The sequence below is a fragment of the Bos taurus genome, chromosome 9 (assembly GCF_002263795.3).
Source record: "Bos taurus isolate L1 Dominette 01449 registration number 42190680 breed Hereford chromosome 9, ARS-UCD2.0, whole genome shotgun sequence".
NCBI classification, from domain to species: Eukaryota; Metazoa; Chordata; class Mammalia; order Artiodactyla; family Bovidae; genus Bos; species Bos taurus.
Window position 1 is genome coordinate 12001319 of NC_037336.1, and position 22921 is coordinate 12024239.

Below are 22921 nucleotides of genomic sequence, written 5' to 3' on the forward strand. Positions count from 1 at the left end.
AGATTTTCACGCTGAAAGCGTGCACACGAATCCTTCTAAGCCTCTAGATCTTTCACCCTGAAAGCCCTGCGCGGAAACTCTGGGGGGAGTCTAAATATAGCGACGCCAACTCCCTCGCGCTCCGCCTGGTCCTAGCTCGGCCCTAGGACTGGAGCGCTCTCTCTGGGGCGCTCTCTCCCTTGGCCTGAACCTTGGGGGCACTAGGCCGCCCCCTTCCCCCTCCACGTGCGCGCGCGCGCGCGGGTGGAAGTGAATTAGGGGGCAGTCACGTGGCGCCGCAGCCAGCTGCACTGAGCGCCTCCGTGAAGCGCCCGCGGCCACCCGGCTCGGGCACCGGGCGGGAGGGGGCGCGGGGTCGCGCCGGCGGCCGGGAGCCGGCGAGTGGGCTGCGTGGACATTGCAGCGATGACAGGAAGAAGGAAGGGGCCAGCGGGGCCGTGCGGCCGCTGCCCGAGGCAGACCGGAGCCGGCACGGGTGTGCGCACACGGAGGAGCTGGCCGAGCATCCCCAGAGCCGGGGGCAGCTGACACGGGACTCACGCCTCGGCTTTCGGCTTCTGGAAGCAAAAAGGCACTGGGACTCACTGTCTCGGAACCATCTGTTCTGGCTTTGCGGTGGAACCCCAGTTCTTCCTTCAGTTTAACTAGTGATCATTTCCTTCCTATTTGAGGGGGAGGGGAGGGGTTCCACTCTTTGGGAAGAAGTTCCCAAGCCCAGCTTCCTCTCAGTGTCTCCCGCACAGCGGCTCACAGTTTTTAACGCCGCCGTCTCGCTGAAGGCCAGAGGCTCGGCGGCCTCCCTCCTCCCCCAGGGGGAAGGGGGTTTGGGGCGCCCCGCTCTCGTGTCGGAGGCGGCGGGAGAAGCCTCTCACTGCGTAAGTGGCAGCACAGCGGGGTAGGGAGAGGACCCAGCGAAATTGCGGTCCTGGACTCCATCCTACAGGGTTTCCCCCCGCCCCCAGACTCAGGGACTGCCGCCGCCACCGCCGAGAGACTTCGCCTGTTTATGACTTTCTGTGACTTCAATGCAAATTTCTTGACGGAGGGACCCGGTCTGTCCTTCCCTCCTTCGCGCCGCTGTCAGGCACAGCCCAGCGCCAGTCGTTCACCGCGGAGAAGCGGAGTTTTGACGCACCCCACCCCACCCCCGGCTGGCAAGGATGTCCAGCTCCTCTATCTGATGCTGGGATGGAAAGTCACAGCCCGCAAGCTGGAGGAGTTTGTGGCGGTGAGATGCCCAGCGCCCATCTCGCCGGCTAGGCAGTCGCGTCCCGCGGGGCTGCACCCTGAACGCGGGGATCCGAGCGCCCCCGCCCGGAGCCTGGGCCGGCGCGCTCGTGGACTGGCTGGTACCTGGAGGGCAGGGCTGGGCCGTTCCCGCGCACACCACTCGCGGAAGGACGACGGGACGAGCCCGCGCGGCGGTGCAGCGGCAGGAGGAAAGGGCGCCTGCCTCTCCTTTTCCTCCTACGAGGGGGGCGCACCTTCCAACAGCTCCGAAGCCCTGGGGAGAATACCCCGAACTCTCGTCCCTGACAGGGGTTTCGGTGCCGCAGGTCCCCTCCGGCGTGGGGAGCCTGGGATCCGGCGTGGGGAACCTGGGACTCCGCGTGCGCGCGCAGGAGCTCCCTCTCCAGCCCCGGGGGGCGCTTCGCCAGGAGGGAGTGTCCGCCGCGGGGACCGAGGGGCTGGAGGAGCCCTCTTGGAGTGACACCCCCGCGACACGTCCCGATTTCGCCTAAGGAACTGAAGGCTACTGGACACCTGGACTCCTCGCCTCCTCCGGGCGCCCTCTCCGCCCCCCGGCGCGCAGCTCGCGGGCCGTCGGGCGCCCCGTCGGTGGCGGCTCCCTCCTCGAAAGCGGCCGGCGCGCATGAGGCCGCGGCCCCCTCCGCCGGGGCCCCCCTCGCGGTGCCCGCGGTGATGCCATGCCCCGCCAGCACGCGGGCGGCGAGGAGGGCGGCGCCGCCGGGCTCTGGGTGAGGAGCGGCGCGCCGGCGGCGGCGGCGGCGGCGGCGGCGGCGGGCGGGGGGCGCACGGGCGGCGGCATGAAGGATGTGGAGTCGGGCCGGGCCAGGGCGCTGCTGAACTCGGCGGCCGCCGGCGGCGACGGGCTGCTGCTGCTGGGCACCCGCGCGGCGGCGCTGGGTGGCGGCGGCCTGCGGGAGAGCCGGCGGGGCAAGCAGGGCGCCCGGATGAGCCTGCTCGGGAAGCCGCTCTCCTACACCAGCGGCCAGAGCTGCCGGCGCAACGTCAAGTACCGGCGGCTGCAGAACTACCTGTACAACGTGCTGGAGAGGCCCCGCGGCTGGGCGTTCGTCTACCACGCGTTCGTGTGAGTACCCGCGCCCCCCCTTGCGCCCCCCGCACCGCGGCGGCCGGGGGCACCCTCCTGCCCGGTCCCCCGGGACGCCCGGCGCCCACGCCCTGGCCGGCCGCGCGCGTATACACGCACACACACATATACACGAGCCCACACGCTCTCGCGCGCGCACGTGGTGGGTTTTATTTCTTTGCACGTGTTTAGGGTCTCCCTTCTGGCGCCTGCCACCTCCCTGAGCCCCACCCCCTCGCCCCTGCAGAAGGAGACTTCCCCGTGGGGCACGCAATGAGCTGCCCGGCCGCTCTTGGCGCTCAGGGGCAGAGCCGGGCAGGCGCGGGACTCGGGCTGCGCGGATAATTGGGAGCGATGAGGTCTCGAGATGCGTCCGTTCCAACCGAGGGGGGCGCCCGGGAGCTGAGAAAGGCGCATGAGACCGTGCGCCCGCGTGGAGCTTGGTAGAGTGTTGGAGAGGTTAGGAGGTGATGGCGGGGTAGACGCGACTCAGAGAGGCTAGGCGCAGGCCTGGGTCTTGGTCCGGGGCGGAGCTGGGGAGGCCGCTGCGCGGTGGGGACAGCAACTAGGTTGCCAGCGCGCCCGGAAACACGCCTCGCAGCCATCTCAGCCGCAGCTAACGGAAAATCTCTCCGTGCAAGAAATCCTTCCTGTCACAGAGGTGGCAGAGGTCTGGAGGAGGCGAGCAGGGCCAGGCGAGGTGATGTTCGCTCAGGCGCCGAGGACGAGGCCCGCGTGGAGTCCAGCGCTGTCGCGCAGGGGCGCAGGCAGAGGTGCGGGGCACATGGCCCGCCGGGGACTGGGATCAGGCAGTGGGTGAAGTTGGCACTGGTGGTTTGGAGCCAGAGCGTGTGCGTGTTAAGTAAGCCTCACCATCTAGCAGAGAATGCTTAATGAGAAAATGATTGGAAGCAAATGTTTATTTTTCCCTGAGGCATTTAAAACCTTTCAGTGGCTTTAAAGTTTACTACTGTTTTTCCCACAACGTCCATTCATTCAATCTCCTGTTAGAATTACGTTTATGTGGACATTTTACGGTAGTTTTTATGCCGTTACACCCACATCTTTTCTTTTCTGCTTCTTTTTTCTCCTCTCTTTGTCGTTCCCCTTTTCTGCTTCTTTTTGTCAAAATGGAATATAAAGGTCTCAGTCTTGGGAGGCCAGTAGAGAAAGTTGCAGGCACTCCCTGATAGGTTTCTTGTTTCCTAGTTTAAAAAAAAAAAGGGTTTGGAAGACATGAATTAGGTGTTTTTTTTTAAGAAATGAGGCCTGTCATCGAAACACAGCTCTCACCTGAGATGGAGGATTGGCATCAAGTCCAGAAACATTTTTGAAATAACATGGAGGAAGGGGCTGGTTTTGTAAATAGGTGAGCCTGGAATTTTACCACGTAGTAGTCAGGAAATTGGTGGAGTCTACAATCTGTGGGGCGCTGGTGTCTGGAAAATTTTACAGTCCCAGATTGATGTGAACATCTAGCACTAGGCAGAATATTCCAGCCAACTTTCCATCTTACAACGTACACAAGGAGAAAGTTGTGTAGTATCATTATTACATCAAAAGTATAATGTTTGCAAGATTCACATTTCCTTAAATGTGGTTTCTGTTGTAAATGCTAGACTTAGAGAAGCACTACTGATACTTTACATGTTCATCCACTCTGAGTTGATATAATAATTAATCCTGTTACCTGATGAGCCTGATAAATTATTTTGACCAATCTGAATCCACTAAAACATTTAGCAATATGATCTGTGCTCAGTTTGGCAACAAAGTATATACTGTATGGAAGATGATTTTTTTACGAGAGTTTGCTCAGAATATTCATAACTCTGATTTTACAATATGATGCTACTTAGCAGCCTTGAATTTTTGGTAGTTTATATATTGTATATTCAGAAAGGGTTAGAGACAACCTTGGTTAGTGCTCATGCTTTGAATTTGCTAAGTGTTGCCCTTGAACATGAATGAGGGCTTCTTGTAATGCAACATTTTATTTTCAATATGTTAGGATATAACAGGTTTTTCTGGCCTTACAGAATCTTAAATTTTTGACAAATGATTGTTCAAGAGGTTCAAGTTTGAATAATTCTCTACTCACCGGTCTTTATCAGTCAGCCAGTGTCTTTTGTGGTAGAAACAAAACAAATTATGTACTTATTAATACCACATGCTATTGTAAACCTTTGAATTAGTAATTTCTAGAGTCTGAAACTAATGATTCAGTGATGTGGCAGGGGGTGCTAGACTCATGGTGATACAAAGTCGGAATCATCTTCTGGGAGGTTGTGCACAACTACAGTTGGCCTAGGAGGACAGGCCGTCTTTGGCAGCAGCAGCTTATGATTTAAGTGAGCTTTAGAATAGCTGGGCTTTATACATTAGATTAATAAAGGAAAGTTACTTTGAACTATAAGTCTAACAAGACCATTAATAATAAAGGAAATTATAAGAAAACAATTTCTAAAGCAGTATAAGTAACTAATTCCTTGCCAGCCTGGGAATCCCCAAATCTTACTTTAATAACAGTTTTTGTAGCACATTATGGTTCTTGCCAAGAACAAGTGTACTGTGATGAATGAGGTGTATACTTCAGGGATGGATTTACTCTGTTGATTTGTGTTTTCATTGCCAAGAAGCAAGAAAAGTATGTTTAAAGTTATGTTTCGGGTAAAGAGACATTTCTGTTAAATATGCAAAAAGCATGATTGTAATGGTATTTTAATGGTATAAAGCATAGTTTCAAGTGTGTGTGTGTATGTGTGTGTGTGTGTGTGTGTATATATATATATATATATATCCCTGGCTCACTGATGAGATGGCTGGAAAGAGCAAGAGATGACCTGCTATAAATACTTTCTTCCAATCTTTATGAATCGAGGGAGCTTAGGAAAGTCTGTTTTTTTATGGTAATTTAGGATTTACCAGGCAACCATGTTTCCTAGTTTCCTGTTTTCAGCTGCCCTTTAGTTTAATAGAAAGTGAAAGAAAGTGAAGTCGCTCCGTCGTGTCTGACTCTTTGCGACCCCATGGACTGTGTAGTCCGTGGAATTGTCCAGGCCAGAATACTGGAATGGGTACCCTTTCCCTTCTCCATGGGATCTTCCCAACCCAGGGATCAAACTCAGGTCTCCTGCATTGCAGGCAGATTCTTTACCAGTTAAGCTGCAAGGGAAGCCCAAGAATACTGGGGTTGGTGAGTGAGTGAGTGAAGTCGCTTAGTCGTGTCCGACTCTTTGCGACCCTGTGGACTGTAGCCCACCAGACTCCTCTGTCCATGGGATTCTCCAGGCAGGAATACTGGAGTAGGTTGCCATTTCCTTCTCCAGGGGATCTTCCCAACCCAGGTATCGAACCCAGGTCTCCCACATTGCAGGCAGATGCTTTAACCTCTGAGCCACCAGGGAAGCCCACTGGGATTGGTAGCCTGTCCCTTCTCTAGTGGATCTTCCTGACCCAGAAATAGAACTGGGGTCTCCTACATTGCAGGTAGATTCTTACCAACTGAGCTATCAGGGAAGCCAAATGCATGATTGGCTCCATATATAAATTTGTGGTGTATCTTTGCCTGGCTTAATGCTTTGGATTAGAATGTATAGATATTTTATTTCTAAGCTGGGAACCTAGAAGCCATTCTTGATGTCTTCACTTTTCTCAAGCTTGCTCCTGCTGGCTATCCGTACGATCAGTAAAATCTGTGTGTTCACTTTATAAGTTTTTTTTTTTTTCTTCAGATCCATTCCCTTCTCTCCTTTGCTACTGCTACTCTCCCTGTTTCTCTGTACATCTCCGTTGGATTCTTTGTAATATTCTCTGATTTGTGTTATGAGTCTTCCAGCTCTTTGCTCTGACAGCAGTGTTTTCCTAAAATGCACATCTTATCACATTATCTCCTTGCCTGTAATCTTTCCAAGACCCTTCTCCATCTATTCATCCATTTATTCATCAATCCATCTGCAAATATTTCAATCTCCATTTTGTGCTAATTCCCAGATTAATAAGGTGGGGGCCTCCATTCTTAAGACGGGAAAAGATTCCAGTAGGGGGTGAGTGCAAGCCTGTGAACAGCAGTGAAATGCTGCTGTTCCAGGAGCGAGTTCAGAGTCTTATAGGAAAGGAGGGGGAAGTGGAGCCCAGGGTGGAAAGTTCAGCACAGGCTCCAGAGAGGAAGGGAAGCACAAGCTGAGTTTTGGCAAATGACTAGTTAATTTTCAGATGTGAAAGCAAGGGTGGGAGGGGAGTGTGGCGAGCCATCTTGCTGGAGGGAAAAGCATACGTAAAGACGTGGAATTGGAATCATGTCAGTAGTTCCGGGTACTGGAAAGTATTTATAGGATGAGAACAACCTCAGGAAAAGAGGGCAGAGCAATAGCGCACGTCCCTAACCTCGGGTGACTTCCAGTGCCAGCCATGGAATCTAGTCTTTATCCTGTAGGAACGACTGGTCACTGAATGCTGATAATCAGAGGGATGATGTCATCAGAAAGGAATTTCAGAAAGATGTGGCTTTCATTGGTTCAGTCAGTGGATTGAAAGGTACCAAACAGAACCAGTGTGGCTGGTGAGAATTTTTCAGCAACTGGCCAGGTTTCCCACTCATTCTCGTGTTCTTTTATCCATAAATTCATGGATGTCTGTTGAACAGGATTCAACGATGTCTGATGAATCGTGCCATGCCTAGTTACAGGCGGGTGAGAGATAACTTCCTGAGGAGCTCAGGCAGCAACCGTGGGGACAAGAAGGAGGGATTTAATTAGAAAACATTTAAGTAGGTAGAACTCAGAGTGTTTTCATCACTCCAAATGAAAAGGATGACTCTGAGCTGGGTGACTTGGGGAACAGAAGTACCATTCACTAAGATACGGGACAAAGGATGGGAGAATACGTTCAGGGACCATGATGAGTTCAGACTTGCACTCAGTGAGTTGGAGATGTTTGCAAGTCATTTGGGGGGAGACTGCAAGGGATAAACACGTGATAGTGAACCTGCTGTACCCAGTTTCTCTCCATTGAGTCTTAGACCAGCAGCCAGCACCTGTCATGTTTTGTCAAGAAGAGAGCAGAAATAAGTAAAATATATTTGAAGGAAGGACCGCTTTTTCAAATCTGGAGCAGAATCTTGATGTCTAGAGCAGATATCTAGATTTGGAAGCTGCCAGCAGTGTTGTGCTGGTGAAAGCAATCAAGAGGAGGAGTGAGTTAGCCCAGGGATGCAGAGTGGGACAAGGACAGGTGGAGGGCATGGTGGGAGCACCTCCCGCCGGCAGGCAGTAGGGGGCAGGTTAAGAGCTCACAGAAGACCTGGGGAAATGTGACAGCGACCTCAGTGCCGGGGGGATAAGCCAAGAGACTTTCTCTTCACTGAAGCAAAGAAAGAAAGACGTGTACAGGAAGGAGCCGTGGTTGGTGTTTCCGCTGCTGCAGAAATGACTAGAAGAGATGTGTTAGGATTTTATTGGCTAGTGATGAAGGCAGTCGCTGGTGGCCTTTGCTGAAGCAGCTTCACTGAGATGACATCACACACGGGATTTAAGCAGGTTGGGGATGGCTGGGTGCTGGGGAGGTGGGGACAGGAGTGTAAGTTAACTCCAGATTCATTGGATTGGCTCCCAAGAACCCTCCTGACATGGCCCGTGCCCCCTTTCATGTCTCATCTCTAACGCACCCCCCTAGAGCTCCAGCCTTGCTGTCTTGTGTCTTCTGCTAGACAGTGTTTGCTCCCACTGTTCCCTGGGGTTTTCCCTACTCCTTACCCTCTGGCTGCCCAACTCCTACAGCTTCTTCAAAATACAATTCAAAGATCACCTCTCCTGAGCTCATGTCCCGGATGCTGGGTTAATGTAGGTGCTTCTTGTCTCAGGTTCCCCGGCCCCGGGAATGTCATTACTGTGGTGCTTGCCCTGCCATGTGGTCATTGTTAGCTACTTGGTCTGTCTCTCCCGTGAGGGGGTGAACTTCCCCTGCAGAAAACCTCCTACAGATCTCTGGGTCCTAAACACCTAGCAAGGTGCCCTGTATCTAGTAGACCCTCCATAAACATTTGCTTTCAGTTCAGTTGCTCAGTTGTGTCCAGCTTTTTGCGACCCCATGAACCGCAACACGCCAGGCTTCCCTGTCCGTCACCAACTCCCGGAGTTTACTCAAACCCATGTCCATTGAGTCAGTGATGCCGTCCAACCATCTCATCCCCTGTCATCCCCTTCTCCTCCTGCCTTCAATCTTTCCCAGCATCAGGGTCTTTACAAATGAGTCAGCTCTTCGCATCAGGTGGCCAAAGTATTGGAATTTCAGCTTCAACATCAGTCCTTCCAATGAACACCCAGGACTGATTTCCTTTAGGATGGACTGGTTGGATCTCCTTGCAGTCCAAGGGACTCTCAAGAGTCTTCTCCAACACCACAATTCAAAAGCTTGCTTTATGAGTAAGTAAATCATTTTCCTTGGAAACTTTCCATAGAGGAATTGCAGAGTGAAGCAGAGCTGAAGGAATTACCAGGTGTTTGTGATTTTCTTGCTGCAGTCCATGGGGTCGCAAAGAATCGGACGTGCCTGAGCGACTGAACTGAACTGAAGATACTGATGATTCACTTCGAGGAGAAAGGTATGGGTCCAGAAGTAGGAAGTCTTTGCTTTGCTTCGCTTCGAACTTTCCCACTAATGCTCTTTGTGACTTGGAAGGAGTAATTTCACCTTCCTGGGTCTCCAAATCCCATCTGTGAAGCAGTCACAGCAGTGTTTGTGATGCAGCCACAGTAGTGGAGGTGGTGAGGGTCTGAAGTCTTATCTGAAGGGGAAGGAGTGTTTGTAATGAGCGACTTGATATTTTCTCTTTTCTTACATTTGAATTCTGATTTTAATACTGAAAGCAGCAAATAATTGTTGTTGTTGTTGTTAATATAGCATTTAAACGAATAGTTTAAAATAGGACAAGATTTTATTATCACATACCATACTCAGTAATCGGAGAAGGCAATGGCACCTCACTCCAGTACTCTTGCTTGGAAAATCCCATGGACAGAGGAGCCTGGTAGGCTGCAGTGCATGGGGTTACTAAGAGTCAGACATGACTGAGCGACTTCACTTTCACTTTTCACTTTCATATATTGGAGAAGGAAATGGCAACCCACTCCAGTGTTCTTGCCTGGAGGATCCCAGGGACGGGGAAGCCTGGTGGGGCCGTCCATGGGGTCGCACAGAGTCGGACACGACTGAAGTGACTTAGCATAGCATAGCATACTCAGTAATGTGGGTTTCCCAGGTGGCGCTAGTGGTAAAGAACCTACCTGCCAAAAGAGGAGACCTAAGAGACACGGGTTCCATCCCTGGGTTGGGAAGATCCCTTGGAAGAAGGCATGGCAACCCAGTGCAGTATTCATGCCTGGAGAATCCCATGGACAGAGGAGCCTGCCAGGCTACCGTCCAGGGGGGAAGTCACAAAGAGTTGGACACGGCTGAAACAACTTAGCACACATACTTAGCAATGTAGTGTCTTAGAGATCAAGATTAGCCTAACTCCCCACACCACTGTTTTCAGATTTTCCACATGATCTTTTCAAAATTTCCCTTCCTCAGCTCTGAGCTGCAGGGCCACCTCCTAATTATTTGCATTAACTCCTAACTCCTGGTGAGGTCTATGGGCCGCATAGCAGTCAAGGGGGTCTTTCTGAGAAATTAAACAAGACAGCACTCCCCTGTTGGAGGAGGAAGGGTTTGTTTGTTGCCTGTCTCTGCCCAGTTTCTTAAGGGGGGTGAGGGGGAGGCTCTCTGTCCGCTTCTCTGCTGTGTCACCCGCAAACAGACCTGTGTCCACCACATAGAAGATACTTCATGCTTGCAGACTGAAGCCTTACTGACACCCCACACCTCCCTCAAATACACGGATGGCTTCCTGGAGGAAGATGGAATTTGACTGTCTCGGCCACTCCCTGTGTCAGGACTCAAACAGACCTGATGAGTGACTTTTTTATTTACATATGTATTCTGTTCGGAGTTAAGCCTCTGTCTGCAGAAATTGATGTTTGCATTTTCATTTTGCTCCTGAATTCTTTAAAAAATCACTGATTTCCCTTAAATACAGTGAGGTCTTGTACAAGTTACACTGCTTTATGCCCTGCTAATCTAGTAACATTTTAATAAAATATATATGTATAATAAAATGCACGTGTATAATAAAACAAAATGCTCAAATCAATCTGTTTTCAGAAATTGAAACAATGCTGTAGTATTTGAGGATCATATTACAATTAGAAATGTTGAAAGTGTTACAATCTTAGTCTTGGGAACTTTATGGCCTGAGAGAAATGAAACGCAAGATAAGAAGTGTTGTCGGAAGCTTTGCGACCCCATGGACTGTAGCCTACCGGGTTCCTCCGTCTATGGGATTTTCCAGGCAAGAGAACTGGAGTGGGTTGCCATTTCCTTCTCCAGGGGATCTTCCCAACCCAGGGATCAAACCCGGATCTCCTGCATTGTAGGCAGATGCTTTACCGTCTGAGCCACCAGGGAAGTCTGGTTCATATTACAATTAGAAATGTTGAAAGTGTTAAAATCTTAGTCTTGGGAACTTTATGGCCTTAGAGAAATGAAACATAAGACAGGAATATTTCAAAATGGCATGAAGTCTTGATGCAGAAACCACTACAAGCCAGGAAGGTAGCCAGCCGTCTTTTAATAATTGCTTGCAAAGAACAGGTGCCAGTGGTTTTAATTTTTAATTGCAAATGGCTATTTTGGCAGATGAGAGCTCAGCAGAACAAGTTTTCACCCAGCCGGCCCTTTTGAAACTGCTTGAAGCACAATTGCGGGGCGGCCACAGCTTCCACTTGTGTTTAAGGATGGGTAGATGTTTTCATTACAATTTTCTTTTCCTTCAGCCGTTTCATGGATACTATTTGAAGTGTTATTTGGTTTCAACATGGGAGACAGATTGGCCACGCAACTGCATTTTTCATAATTTTAAAAATTGCTTGATGGCTCTCAAAGTTTTAGGTGATCCTTTTGATCCTTTGTGATCAGTTTCCTAAATGCTACTGAAGTCATCTGTTTATAAACTGAAAAATGCTTTGCACTTTTCCCATTTTAAATCTTTGTCTCTATCTGCACACATGTATTTTATATACAGTCTATCCTAGCAGAGAACTTGTTATGCAAATATTTACATTTACCTTATTTTTGCTCCTCTACAAGTAAATAATGGATTTGAATAAGATGCAATTGAAATAAAAAGATCATCTGGAGTTTATATCATACTTTGAAAGATATTAACTGTATATAAAGAAAAAACTTTTTTACACACTTAGTCATAGTGTCCGTTGCTTCCATTTATAGTACCTGGGACGTAATTTGAGAAGCTTTCTTCCTTCTTCAGTCCGTGGCAGGATGATCTTTTATAATCATGTTGTTCTTGTTCAGTCGCTCAGTCGTGTCTGACTGCGACCCCATGGGCTGCAGCACGCCAGGTTTCCCCGTCCATCACCATCTCCCAGAGTTTGCTCAAACTCATGTCCATTGAGTTGGTGATGCCATCCAACCATCTCATCCTCCGCTGCCCCCTTCTCCTCCTGCCCTCAGTCTTTCCCAGCATCAGGGTCTTTTCCAGTGAGTCGGCTCTTTGAATCCAGTGGCCAAAGTATTGGAGCTTCAGCTACAGCATCATGAACTATCATGTCATAATTTCTCTTTTTTATTTAAACGATGAATTGTGATGAACACCCGACAGGCATTGTGTGTACCGCTGAATGGGCTCGATGTTGGTGGTTCAAAAAGGGGAGTGATGTTGACCTTGACCTCAAGGAAGTTTACTGGGGAACAGACCAGGATGCTGAGTCAAGGGGAATGATGGTGACCTGACCACAGTCAGCCCCCGAGTTCCTGGAGGAAAAACTCAGAACCAAGCAGGCTGACTGAGAGCCTGCGTTCTTACCCACTGGATCCTGATCCTGGGTGGTGCCTGTGGGCCCAGGCCCCTCATTTCATGTGGATGGTGTAATTTAAAAACAGCTCTCGTGTCTGGTATAGCTCTTAGCAATATAGTATATACAAAATAATTATTTTAGTATTAGCAACATTTGTTTCTCTGTCTCCGAATTCGAACCAGCCCAAGTTTTAATTTTTCCACAAAGTTTTTCTTGATAGCTCTGGCTTATTTCTTTCCTTTTATTTACCTCCCAAAGCTTTTATTATTTGGACCATGTATTTTACTCCTTAATTACATTCTTGCATTGCTTTCTAATTGGATTGTTTAATGCTTCACAAATAATTTGTGTCTAAAGAAACCAAAGTACCTTTTTTTTTTTGTATCTCCTATGGCATCAAGCCCAGATTTTTATCCTTTGTTTTTAATCAAAATTTACCTAGTTTATTGCTACCAGGAGGACTATTTGAATGTTATAAGTTTTTAGTTTTCAAAGAGAAATTTCCTTAAGTTCTATTAGTTTTAATTTTACAGCCACTTAGATTAAGAACCCAGATTGTTATAATAACTTCTTAATAGCATTTCCTATAAACATCATATTTCAAACTTATACTCTCATTGCAGGATAACTAAAATTCACATAAAATAGCAGCAATTGCTTGTTTACATTTCACAATGGCTGAAGGTAGAACTATTGGCTACAAACTGATTTTACCAAATTTTCTTTCTTTAAACTAATAGAATACTTGTGTTTTCTTCACACTAGTATAAATGTCTTCCATTTAGGCTCCATGCTCCCCTCCTTCATACACATAGGGGAAACCCTTGATATTTCTTCTTTTCTTTCCTTCATTTGTCCTGTCATCTTTCCCCAAATTAAACTGCTCCTAGTTTTTGTTTTTTTTTCCTCCTCTCTTGGCATCCATATTTCTGGAATGAGGTTTTTCCTCATTTCTTTTTACCACATTGTATAATTTGATTTCTCTTCCTTTCAAAGCTATCTGCTCTTAATCAGGAGATGCGCTGACCTTATAATTGCTTACAGGCTGCAGGAGTGTCCTGCATGAGCAGACCGGGCCACCTAATGTACTCACTGCCCTGCAGCAATTCACCAAGGCCTCTAGAAAGATGTGTGGCTTAGAGAACTCTCTTTTTCCTGGGTTTTGGTTAGGCTCAGGTTTCTGAAGAAATCAGAGAGTGAAGCCTTAAAATTGCTCTAAGGCTTTCTAATATCTACCTATTATTTCTTAAATCTGGGAGTAATCAGAGATGCAGTGAATAATTTTTTAAAAAATTATGCTTTCCATTTTGGAAGTTCACTACTGTATATAACTGATAAACTGCTGCTGCTGCTGCTAAGTCGCTTCAGTCGTGTCCGACTCTGTGTGACCCCATAGACGGCAGCCCACCAGGCTCCCCCGTCCCTGGGATTCTCCAGGCAAGAACACTGGAGTGGGTTGCCATTTCCTTCTCCAATGCATGAGAGTGAAAAGTGAAAGTGAAGTCGCTCAGTCGTGTCCAACTCCCAGTGACCCCATGGACTGCAGCCTACCAGGCTCCTCCGTCCATGGGATTTTCCAGGCAAGAGCATGATATATATATAGATATAGAAAAGAATGAAATCTTGCCGTTTGCAGTAACAGGGTTGGACGTTAAGGGCATTATGCTGAGTAAAATGAGTCAGACAAAGACAAATAGCAGATGATCTCACTTAAATGTGGAGTCTAAAAAACAAAACAAATGAACAAACAAAATGGAAATAGGTTTATATAGACAGAGCAGACTGGTGGTTGTCAGAAGGGCAGGGAGCAGGGAGTTGGGTGTAACAGATGGAGTGGATGAGAGGTACAGACTTTCAGTTGTAGAATAAATAAGTCATGGGATGTAATATACAGCATGAAGAATATAGTCTATAACATTATAATAACTTTATCTGGTGACGATCTGTGACAAGATTTAGTGGTCGTTTCATAATGTACTTGATTGTCAAATCACTACACCATACACCTGAAACTAACATAATTTGGATGTCCACTATACTTCCATAAAAAAAAAATTATCACACAGACTGTTTACAGTCGTTAGCAGTTTCCTTTCTCAGTGAGCCAAGAAATAGATCTATAATTTGGCAACAGAGAGCTGCAGTTTTCCTCTTTAATTGGAGATTAAAGTATGGACTCAAGATGCAAGTTGTCAGAGGATTGCATATGACACAGAAAACCACCTGTACTTTTTCCTAGTTGGAAAAATTTTTCTGAAGCATAGGCTTTATGAAAGCTATTCCTATAGTCTTTATGGAATGGATACCAAGTTAGGATTCCCTTTTCTCTAAGCTGAGTGAATGAGGGACTGGGTGAGATTGAGGATTTGGATTCTTCTCCCATGATTTTCAGTCATTGGATACCTTTCTCAGCTTTCCCATTTGTATTAGAATGTTAATTGATTGGTATTTGTTCAATAATGTGACCTCATGCTTTGTGTAAGGACCTGAACTACACAGGAACTACAGAGACTGAGCAGAAATAAGACACAGCTTATTCTGTCAAGGAATTTTTACTTCAGGAGGATATGCATTTACTGAGCTGCAAACCCACCTCTCTGAGTTGACAGGATAAAAGCAAAGGTTGGCCCTTTTCCAGTATCATTTAGCTACTGCTCCCATTAAAGGAATTTTCAGGGTAAAGTCCAGTCACCGTAGAGAACTGCTGTCAGCTGCCTCTCTTGGCCCCTTGGAGATCTTTGAACCTGGGTGCCCAGTCACTGTGCAGGTGGGCGTTCTGTGCAGTGCATCCCACACAGAGACCAAACCCAGGAGCTCCCACTGATCATAGTGATTCCCAAAGAGCAGTAATTAAACTAGTTAAACTAAATGTTCTGGTTAATAAAACATTCTGAGTATGTTCAATTTGCTCCTAAGTATGTTTAAAAACAGAAATGAACCCAATGCTGCTTCATAATACTTTGGGGATGTTACTTTTTCTCCCCAAAATGACTTATAGAAAATAATGCAAACCAAAATTTGTTGTTGTTGTTTTAAGTCAAATAAAAAGGCCCATTTATCTTCAGTACATATTCTAAATTTCTACTCTTGTTAGCTTTCTTTATTCTAGTACATGGAGGGAAGATAGTATGCCCTGCCTTCCATGAGGCCTAGGATTCATTCATTCTTTCATTCATTTATTCAGTATCCAAGTGCCCAAGAATGTGTGTTCACTGCAGTCTCTAAGGTGCTGTTGATTATCTTATTTTATTTTATTCTTTTTCGTTATGCAATTGAAGATTGGTTATTTATTTTTTATTATTTTTTAATATTTCTAGGAGGTTATTTTTTTAATTTAAATTTATTTATTTTAATTGGAGGCTAATTAGTTTACAATATTGTATTGGTTCTGCCACACATCAACATGAATCTGCCATGGGTGTACACATGTTCCTCATCCTAACCTCCCCCCCACCTCCCTCCCTGTACTATCCCTCTGGGTCGTCCTAGTGCACCAGCCCCAAGAATCCTGTATCGACCTTGGATTGGCAATTCATTTCTTATATGATATTATACATGTTTCAATGCCATCAGCAGATGAATGGATAAGAAAGCTGTGGTACATATACACAATGGAGTATTACTCAGCCATTAAAAAGAATGCATTTGAATCAGTTCTAATGAGCTGGATGAAACTGGCGCACTTGATTATTTTAGATATATTTCTGAACTAGGTTTACAGTGAAATGACAGAAATACACAGTGACGTTATATTAATTTTAAAGGTACCGTGTCAGACGATTAGATCTTATAGTTCTGTTCTGCTCCATTAAATGGAAAAGGAAGTTGGATGTCAGTACAAATGACTTTCAGTTCAGTTCACTTCAGTCACTAAATCGAGTCTGACTCTTTGCGACCCCATGAATCGCAGCACGCCAGGTCTCCCTGTCCATCACCAACTCCAGAGTTTACTCAAACTCACATCCATCGAGTCAGTGATGCCATCCAGCCATCTCATCCTCTGTCATCCCCTTCTCCTCCTGCCCCCAATCCCTCCCAGTGTGAGTCTTTTCCACTGAGTCAACTCTTTGCATGAGGTGGCCAAAGTATTGGAGTTTCAGCTTTAGCATCAGTCCTTCCAAAGAACACCCAGGGCTGATCTCCTTCAGAATGGACTGGTTGGATCTCCTTGCAGTCCAAGGGACTCTCAGGAGTCTTCTCCAACATCACAGTTCTAAAGCATCAATTCTTTGGTGCTCAGCTTTCTTCACAGTCCAATTCTCACATCTATACATGACTCCTGGAAAAACCATAGCCTTGACTAGACGGACCTTTGTTGGCAAAGTAATGTCTCTGCTTTTCAATATGCTATCTAGGTTGGTCATAACTTTCCTTCCAAGAAGTAGCATCTTTTAATTTCATGGCTGCAGTCACCACCTACAGTGATTTTGGAGCCCCCAAAAATAAAGTCTGACACTGTTTCCACTGTTTCCCCATCTATTTCCCATGAAGTGATGGGACCAGATGCCATGATCTTCGTTTTCTGAATGTTGAGCTTTAAGCCAACTTTTCACTCTCCTCTTTCACTTTCATCAAGAGGCTTTTGAGTTCCTCTTCACTTTCTGCCATAAGGGTGGTGTCATCTGCATATCTGAGGTTATTGATATTTGTTACAGCAATCTTGATTCCAGCTTGTGCTTCTTCCAGCCCAGCATTTCTCATGATGTACTCTGCATATAAGGTAAATAAGCAGGGTGACAATATGCAGCCTTGATGTACTCTTTTTCTTATTTGGAACCAGTCTGTTGTTCCATGTCCAATTCTAACTATTGCTTCCTGATCTGCATATAGGTTTCTCAAGAGGCAGGTCAGGAGGTCTGGTATTCCCATCTCTTTCAGAATTTTCCACAGTTTATTGTGATCCACACAGTCAAAGGCTTTGGCATAGTCAATAAAGCAGAAATAGATGTTTTTCTAGGACTCTCTTGCTTTTTCGATGATCCAGCAGATGTTGTCAACTTGATCTCTGGTTCCTCTGCCTTTTCTAAAACCAGCTTGAACATCTGGAAGTTCACAGTTCACGTATTGCTCAAGCCTGGCTTGGAGAATTTTGAGCCTTACTTTACTAGCATGTGAGATGAGTGCAATTGTGTGGTAGTTTGAGCGTTCTCTGGCATTGCCTTTCTTTGGGATTGGAATGAAAACTGACCTTTTCCAGTCCTGTGGCCACTGCTGAGTTTTCCAAATTTGCTGGCATATTGAGTGCAGCACTTTCACAGCATCATCTTTCAGGATTTGAAATAGCTCAACTGGAATTCCATCACCTCCACTAGCTTTGTTCGTAGTGATGCTTTCTAAGGCCCACTTGACTTCAGATTCCAGGATGTCTGTCTCTAGGTCCCGAATGACTTTAGGGGAACACATTTATCACCTTCAAAATAAGATCTTGAACCCAAGGGGCATCTACTTTACTCCTGTGTTTGACATGGTCCTTGACACTTGGCAGAAAAGACAATCACTGTGTTTAGGGGCCAAATTATTTCCAAGCTTGAAAATTCAAATTGGCATCCAAGTTTTTTTCCATAGAAGAAAAGCAGATAAATCCTTTAGATTCAGATCCACCAAAGAATAAACCCAAAGAGATGGTTGAGAGTCAGCACAAAGGAACCAACTTGTGCTGAGTCGCTCGTGTCTGACTCTGTGTCCCCTGTGGACTGAAGCCCACCAGGCTCCTCTGTCCATGGGATTCTCCAGGCAAGAATACTGGAGTGGGTTATCGTGCCCTCCTCTGGGATCTTCCCGACCCAGGGATCAAACCTGTGTCTCATATGTCTCCTGCATTGGCAAGCGGGTCCTTGACCACTAGTGCCACCTGAGATGGCCTGCAGACCTTCCAAAGGTAGGACAGGAGACACACAAGGGAAGGAAAAAGGATGCAAATCACATTTGTGCCAATAGTGATGACTTTTGCACAGTCATCCAGGTCACCAGTTTGGTGGGACCGCGCTTCAGTGACCCTTTGCTTCCTTCACCCAGTGGAAGGGATTGTAGTCATTCCACTGAAAGTGGAAGTTATCTTTAGCAGGGAAGATTCCCTTACATGAATCCAGAACTTTTGCTCCCAGTGCTGGATGTGATGAGTTACTTTACAAATGACTGTTCCCAAACTAGTTGGGTCATGCCGTGGAGTGTTGTTTTCCAGAGCTCATGGGTATGAAGTTTTATTCCAGGCTTCAGGGCAGGAAGTGATAATAAAAAATAAGTTTGTAGATGGCACCAAAAGAGGTAGCCTAGACAACCTCCTAAAACAGTCAAGAAGCTATCACATTTTGCCGGAGAAAACAGAACACTCCTCTAATTCAAGGGTAGATACCATAGTTCACAATTGTCATTGATGACAGAACATTCTTTTTTCCTCCAAAAAAAGTTAAAGGCAATTACCTGAAAAAAAATTTTGAGGGGGTTTGTTCTTGATCCAAAGTCCCTTTCCACATTGCAGCCTTAATATAAATTTTCAAAGCACATGATAATACATTTGAGAGATCCACTCACAATAAAACTGTTGTGCATTTTTTATACTTGCTTGTAGAGCCCCATGTGAAGTTGGTGGTTGCTTGAGAGTTAGGACCTGGGGGTTGGGAGGTGCAGAGAGAGACATAGCTTCATGAGGACCTGACCTGGAGCATCAGTGCTAGGAATGTGAAGGAGGGGAGCACAGCAGAGAGTTCAAGGGGAGAAGCAGAGTTCTTAGCTCTGGATCCATGTTTGGTCGACAAAAGAGATGAAAGAATCCCAAGTTTTCAAGGTTTCAAGCAGATGCAACTGTGACTAAGCAAAGATGCTGGGTTGTGTTTTAGGGAGACATGGGACGCACGGGTGAGCATGTAACCTGTTTGAGCCTGTTGAACCTGTTTGGACTTTGGGAGAGAGAGGAGGAGGGTCGCTAGTTACTGATGTAGGGGTTATGGTAATGAGATGAAAGCGGTTAGAGAAGAATGTAAGGAGAGAAGTTTAGGGAATACTAGTGTTTGGGGAGGAAGGAGGGGGTGGGTCTGCGTAAGAGAGAAGAGAAAAAAAAGGGCAGTGCACTATCCACCAAGTCTCAGGGACGGACTGCAATGGGCAGGGAGTATTGTAAGGAAGAAAAGGGAGCTGTCAACATTGAGGTGCATGTGGCTCTTTAAACTGGTGGTTTCATTTCCTTCAAGTATACACCCAGGACTGGAATTGCTGGATCATTTGATCACTCTGTTTTCAGTTTTTCAGGGAGCTTCCACACTGTACTTGGGGTTGTTCCAGTTTACATTTCCACCAACAGTGTAGCGTCCCTTTTCTCCACACCCTCTCCAACAGTTATCATTTTGGTTGTCTTTTTGATGACAGCCATTCTGACCCGGGGTATCTCATGGCACCTTCAATTTTCATTTCTCTAATAATTAGTGATGTTGAATGTGTGTTCATGTATATGTTGGCCATATGTATATCGTCTTTGGGAAAATGTGTATTCACATCTTCTTTCTGTTTTTTAATCAGCCTGTTTGTTTTTAGATATTGGAATTATACACTTTGGATATGAATCCCTTATGAGACACATCATTTGCAAATATCTTCTGCCATTTGTTAGGTTGTCTTTTTGTTTGGTTGATGGTGTCCTTTGGTGTGCAAAATCTTATAAGTTTAATTAGGTCTAATTTGGATTTATTTTTTGCTTTGTTTTTCTTGCTAAGGAGACAGATCGCCCCAAAATATTTCAAAGACTTATGTCAAAGAGTATTCTGCCTCTATTTTCTTCTAGGAGTTTTATTGTTTCCTGTCTTACATTTAGGTATTTCATCCATTTTGAGCAACCTACATGTTCAGATGGATGGATAAAGAAAATGTCATACCCACACACATACACACACACAATGCAATGCTACTCAGCCATAAAAAAAAGAATGAAATTTTGCCATTTGTAGCAACATGGCTGGATATGGAGGGTATTCAAGAAAGACAAATACTATAAGTTTTCACTTATATGTGGAATCTAAAATATTTAAAAAGTGACTGAAGTTAACAAAACAGAAAATACCAGTGGGGAAAGGGCTGGGGGAGGGCAAGAGAGAGGTGGGGGATTAAAAGGTACAAAGCACTATGTATAAAATTAAGAAGGTTCAAAGATGTACAGCTCATGGAATATAGCCAATATTTAATAATAACTTTAAATTGAGTGTAATCTATAAAAATATTGAATGTCTATGTTGTACACCTGAAGCTAATATAATGCTGCTGCTGCTAAGTCGCTTCAGTCATGTGCGACTCTGTGCGACCCCATAGACAGCAGCCCACCAGGCTCCCCTGTCCCTGGGATTCTCCAGGCAAGAATACTGGAGTGGGTTGCCATTTCCTTCTCCAATGCATGAAAGTGAAAGTGAAGTTGCTCTGTCGTGTCTGACTCTTATCGACCCCATGGACTGCAGCCTACCAGGCTCCTCCGTCCATGGGATTTTCCAGGCAAGAGTACTGGAGTGGGGTGCCATTGCCTTCTCTGAGCTAATATAATACTGCCCATAAAATATACCTAAATAAAAATACAGAATGCCATTGAAAAAGTTTTTTTTTTTTTTTAATTTAATTTAATTTTTTTTCCCCCTCTTGGCTCTTTTTTTTTTTTTTTTTTTTTAATTTTATTTTATTTTTAAACTTTATATAATTGTATTAGTTTTGCCAAATATCGAAATGAATCCACCACAGGAGAAAAAGTTTTAAAACCAACTTCTAAAAAAAAAAAAGGAGTAGAAATGAAGATGTAAATATAAGAAGAGGCAGTGATGCAGGTAGCCAGCATAGAGTGGGGGCAGGGAGCAGACCCTGGAGGGAGCCTGGGCCACTTTGGAGTGGACAGGTCTGCAGCCTCAGATGCTCTGAGGTCACGGGTTTCATGGGAAAGGAATCACATCCTGGGAAAAGGGACAGAGTAGCCCAGTGACAGGCCAGGCAGGGGCACAGTGATCAGTACCTCAGAAGGAACCCGTAGGGGAAGGATGTCTGGAAGGTGTATCTGGCAAGAGCTTGGTGTCCAGAGAGCCTCCCGAGTGGGCAGGGAAGTCTGGGGAGGAGCAGCCTTGCGGTCCTGAAGAGAAGAGAGCCCGAGGTGAGGGCGGGGCAGTGCTGAAGGGCTTGAGATAAGGCATGGGCAGCTGGGGAGAGGGTGGGGGAAACAGACTGGCTGGGTCATTGGCAATTAAATGGCCAAAGAGAGAGGGAGAATGGTAGAATTAGGTAGCACCAGAGAAAGCTTACCATGGACGGAGAAGCCTGGTAGGCTGCAGTCCATGGGGTCGCACAGAGTCGGACACGACTGAAGTGACTTAGTAGTAGAGAAAGCTTAATGTTTATTTCTCCAAGCAGCTGGAGGTCTATACAAATATAAAAAAGCCTTGGGAAACCCCCCCCGCCCCTCCACCCAAGCTGGGGAAATATGGACATAATTGAGAGAACCAGGGTGCTAGATGAAGAGGAAGAGTGTTGATAAGGAAGAGTCTGGGATGGTGGCTTTGGGTGTGATGACGCAGCCCAGCATCCTGGACAGCAGCAAAGGCCTCGGTGGGCTTGGCAGGACCAGCTTGGAGGCTCTGCTCATTTGATTCCAAGGTCTCTTCAGCAGTGGTACCAGGGAAACTTAGAAGGCAGATGGATGTGTGACCCACAGCTGGCAACCCAGGTAACGTGAAGGAGGGTGCTCTGAAAATGTTAGAGCGACCTCCGGCAAGTCCTGGACCCGTCAGGGCCTGACCACCTGGTAAATGTGTAAGGGTGCAGGTGTGAAAGCTCCTCACTGTAATAATAGGCATGTGTAAAAGCACACATTTAGTGAACAAATGAATTAACATGGCTTATTACTTATTTTGCAATAGCACTGTATTTGATACCAGAATTACATACCAAGAGGTTTCTTGTTGTCTCTACAAGCTCTCTGTGCTGACAAAAAGTTTTTTTTTTTTTTTTTTACAATCTCTTTATTTTTGAATCTATGGATAAAAGCGTATTCTTAGAGCTCAAGGTTGGAAAAATTGTCAGGGACTACAATTTTGACACATTCAGTAATAGGATCACAGAGCTGAAAGGACCTTTGCTGACCTATGCTAACACGGTTCTTTCTTAGCTGGGAAAACTGTGGCTGCAGAAAAGATAAGTGACAGCTCCCATCAAACACTCGCTGCCAGAGCCTCCCCGACACCCTTACAAAAATGACTTCAGTCGTAGGTCTCGTGAGCTGCTGAGTTCCCTCTAGTGAGGATTCTCTGTGGTTTTTAAAACATGAGTAATGGGAGGGATAAATCAGGAGATTGGGGTTAACCTACATACACTATATATAAAGTAGATAACCAACAAGCACAAACTATACTTACTGCCTTACAGTGACCTATAATGGAGAAGAGTCTGAAAAAGCACAGATAAGTATGTATAACGGAGTCACTTTGCTGTACATGTGAAACCAACACAATGTTGCAAATCAACTATACCTCAGTAGAGAAAACAAAAACACGAGTAGTGACATTTCCAATACTACTGTTTGCTCAACTATAATACGAAGCATAGTCTTTTAACTGCATTTTAGTACCTTTTCTCCATATATATTAATACAGACAATATTCCGCTGTTACCAGTTCCTACAAGCTAGCAACAGACGTTATTTTTATGACATTTATTT

General features: G+C 46.0%; 1 protein-coding gene across 3 annotated transcripts in view; it reads left to right on the forward strand.

The window, feature by feature from the left end:
- Positions 1-1102: 1102 nt before the first annotated feature.
- Positions 1103-22921, forward strand: part of KCNQ5 (potassium voltage-gated channel subfamily Q member 5) — a 649180-nt gene continuing 627361 nt past the window's right edge. For all 3 annotated transcript variants that reach the window (XM_024996914.2, XM_024996913.2, XM_024996915.2), the window contains exon 1: positions 1103-2335. In XM_024996914.2, the coding sequence (XP_024852682.1) occupies positions 1929-2335 (407 nt within the window). In that variant the 5' untranslated portion in view covers positions 1103-1928. The remainder of the gene's footprint in view (positions 2336-22921) is intronic.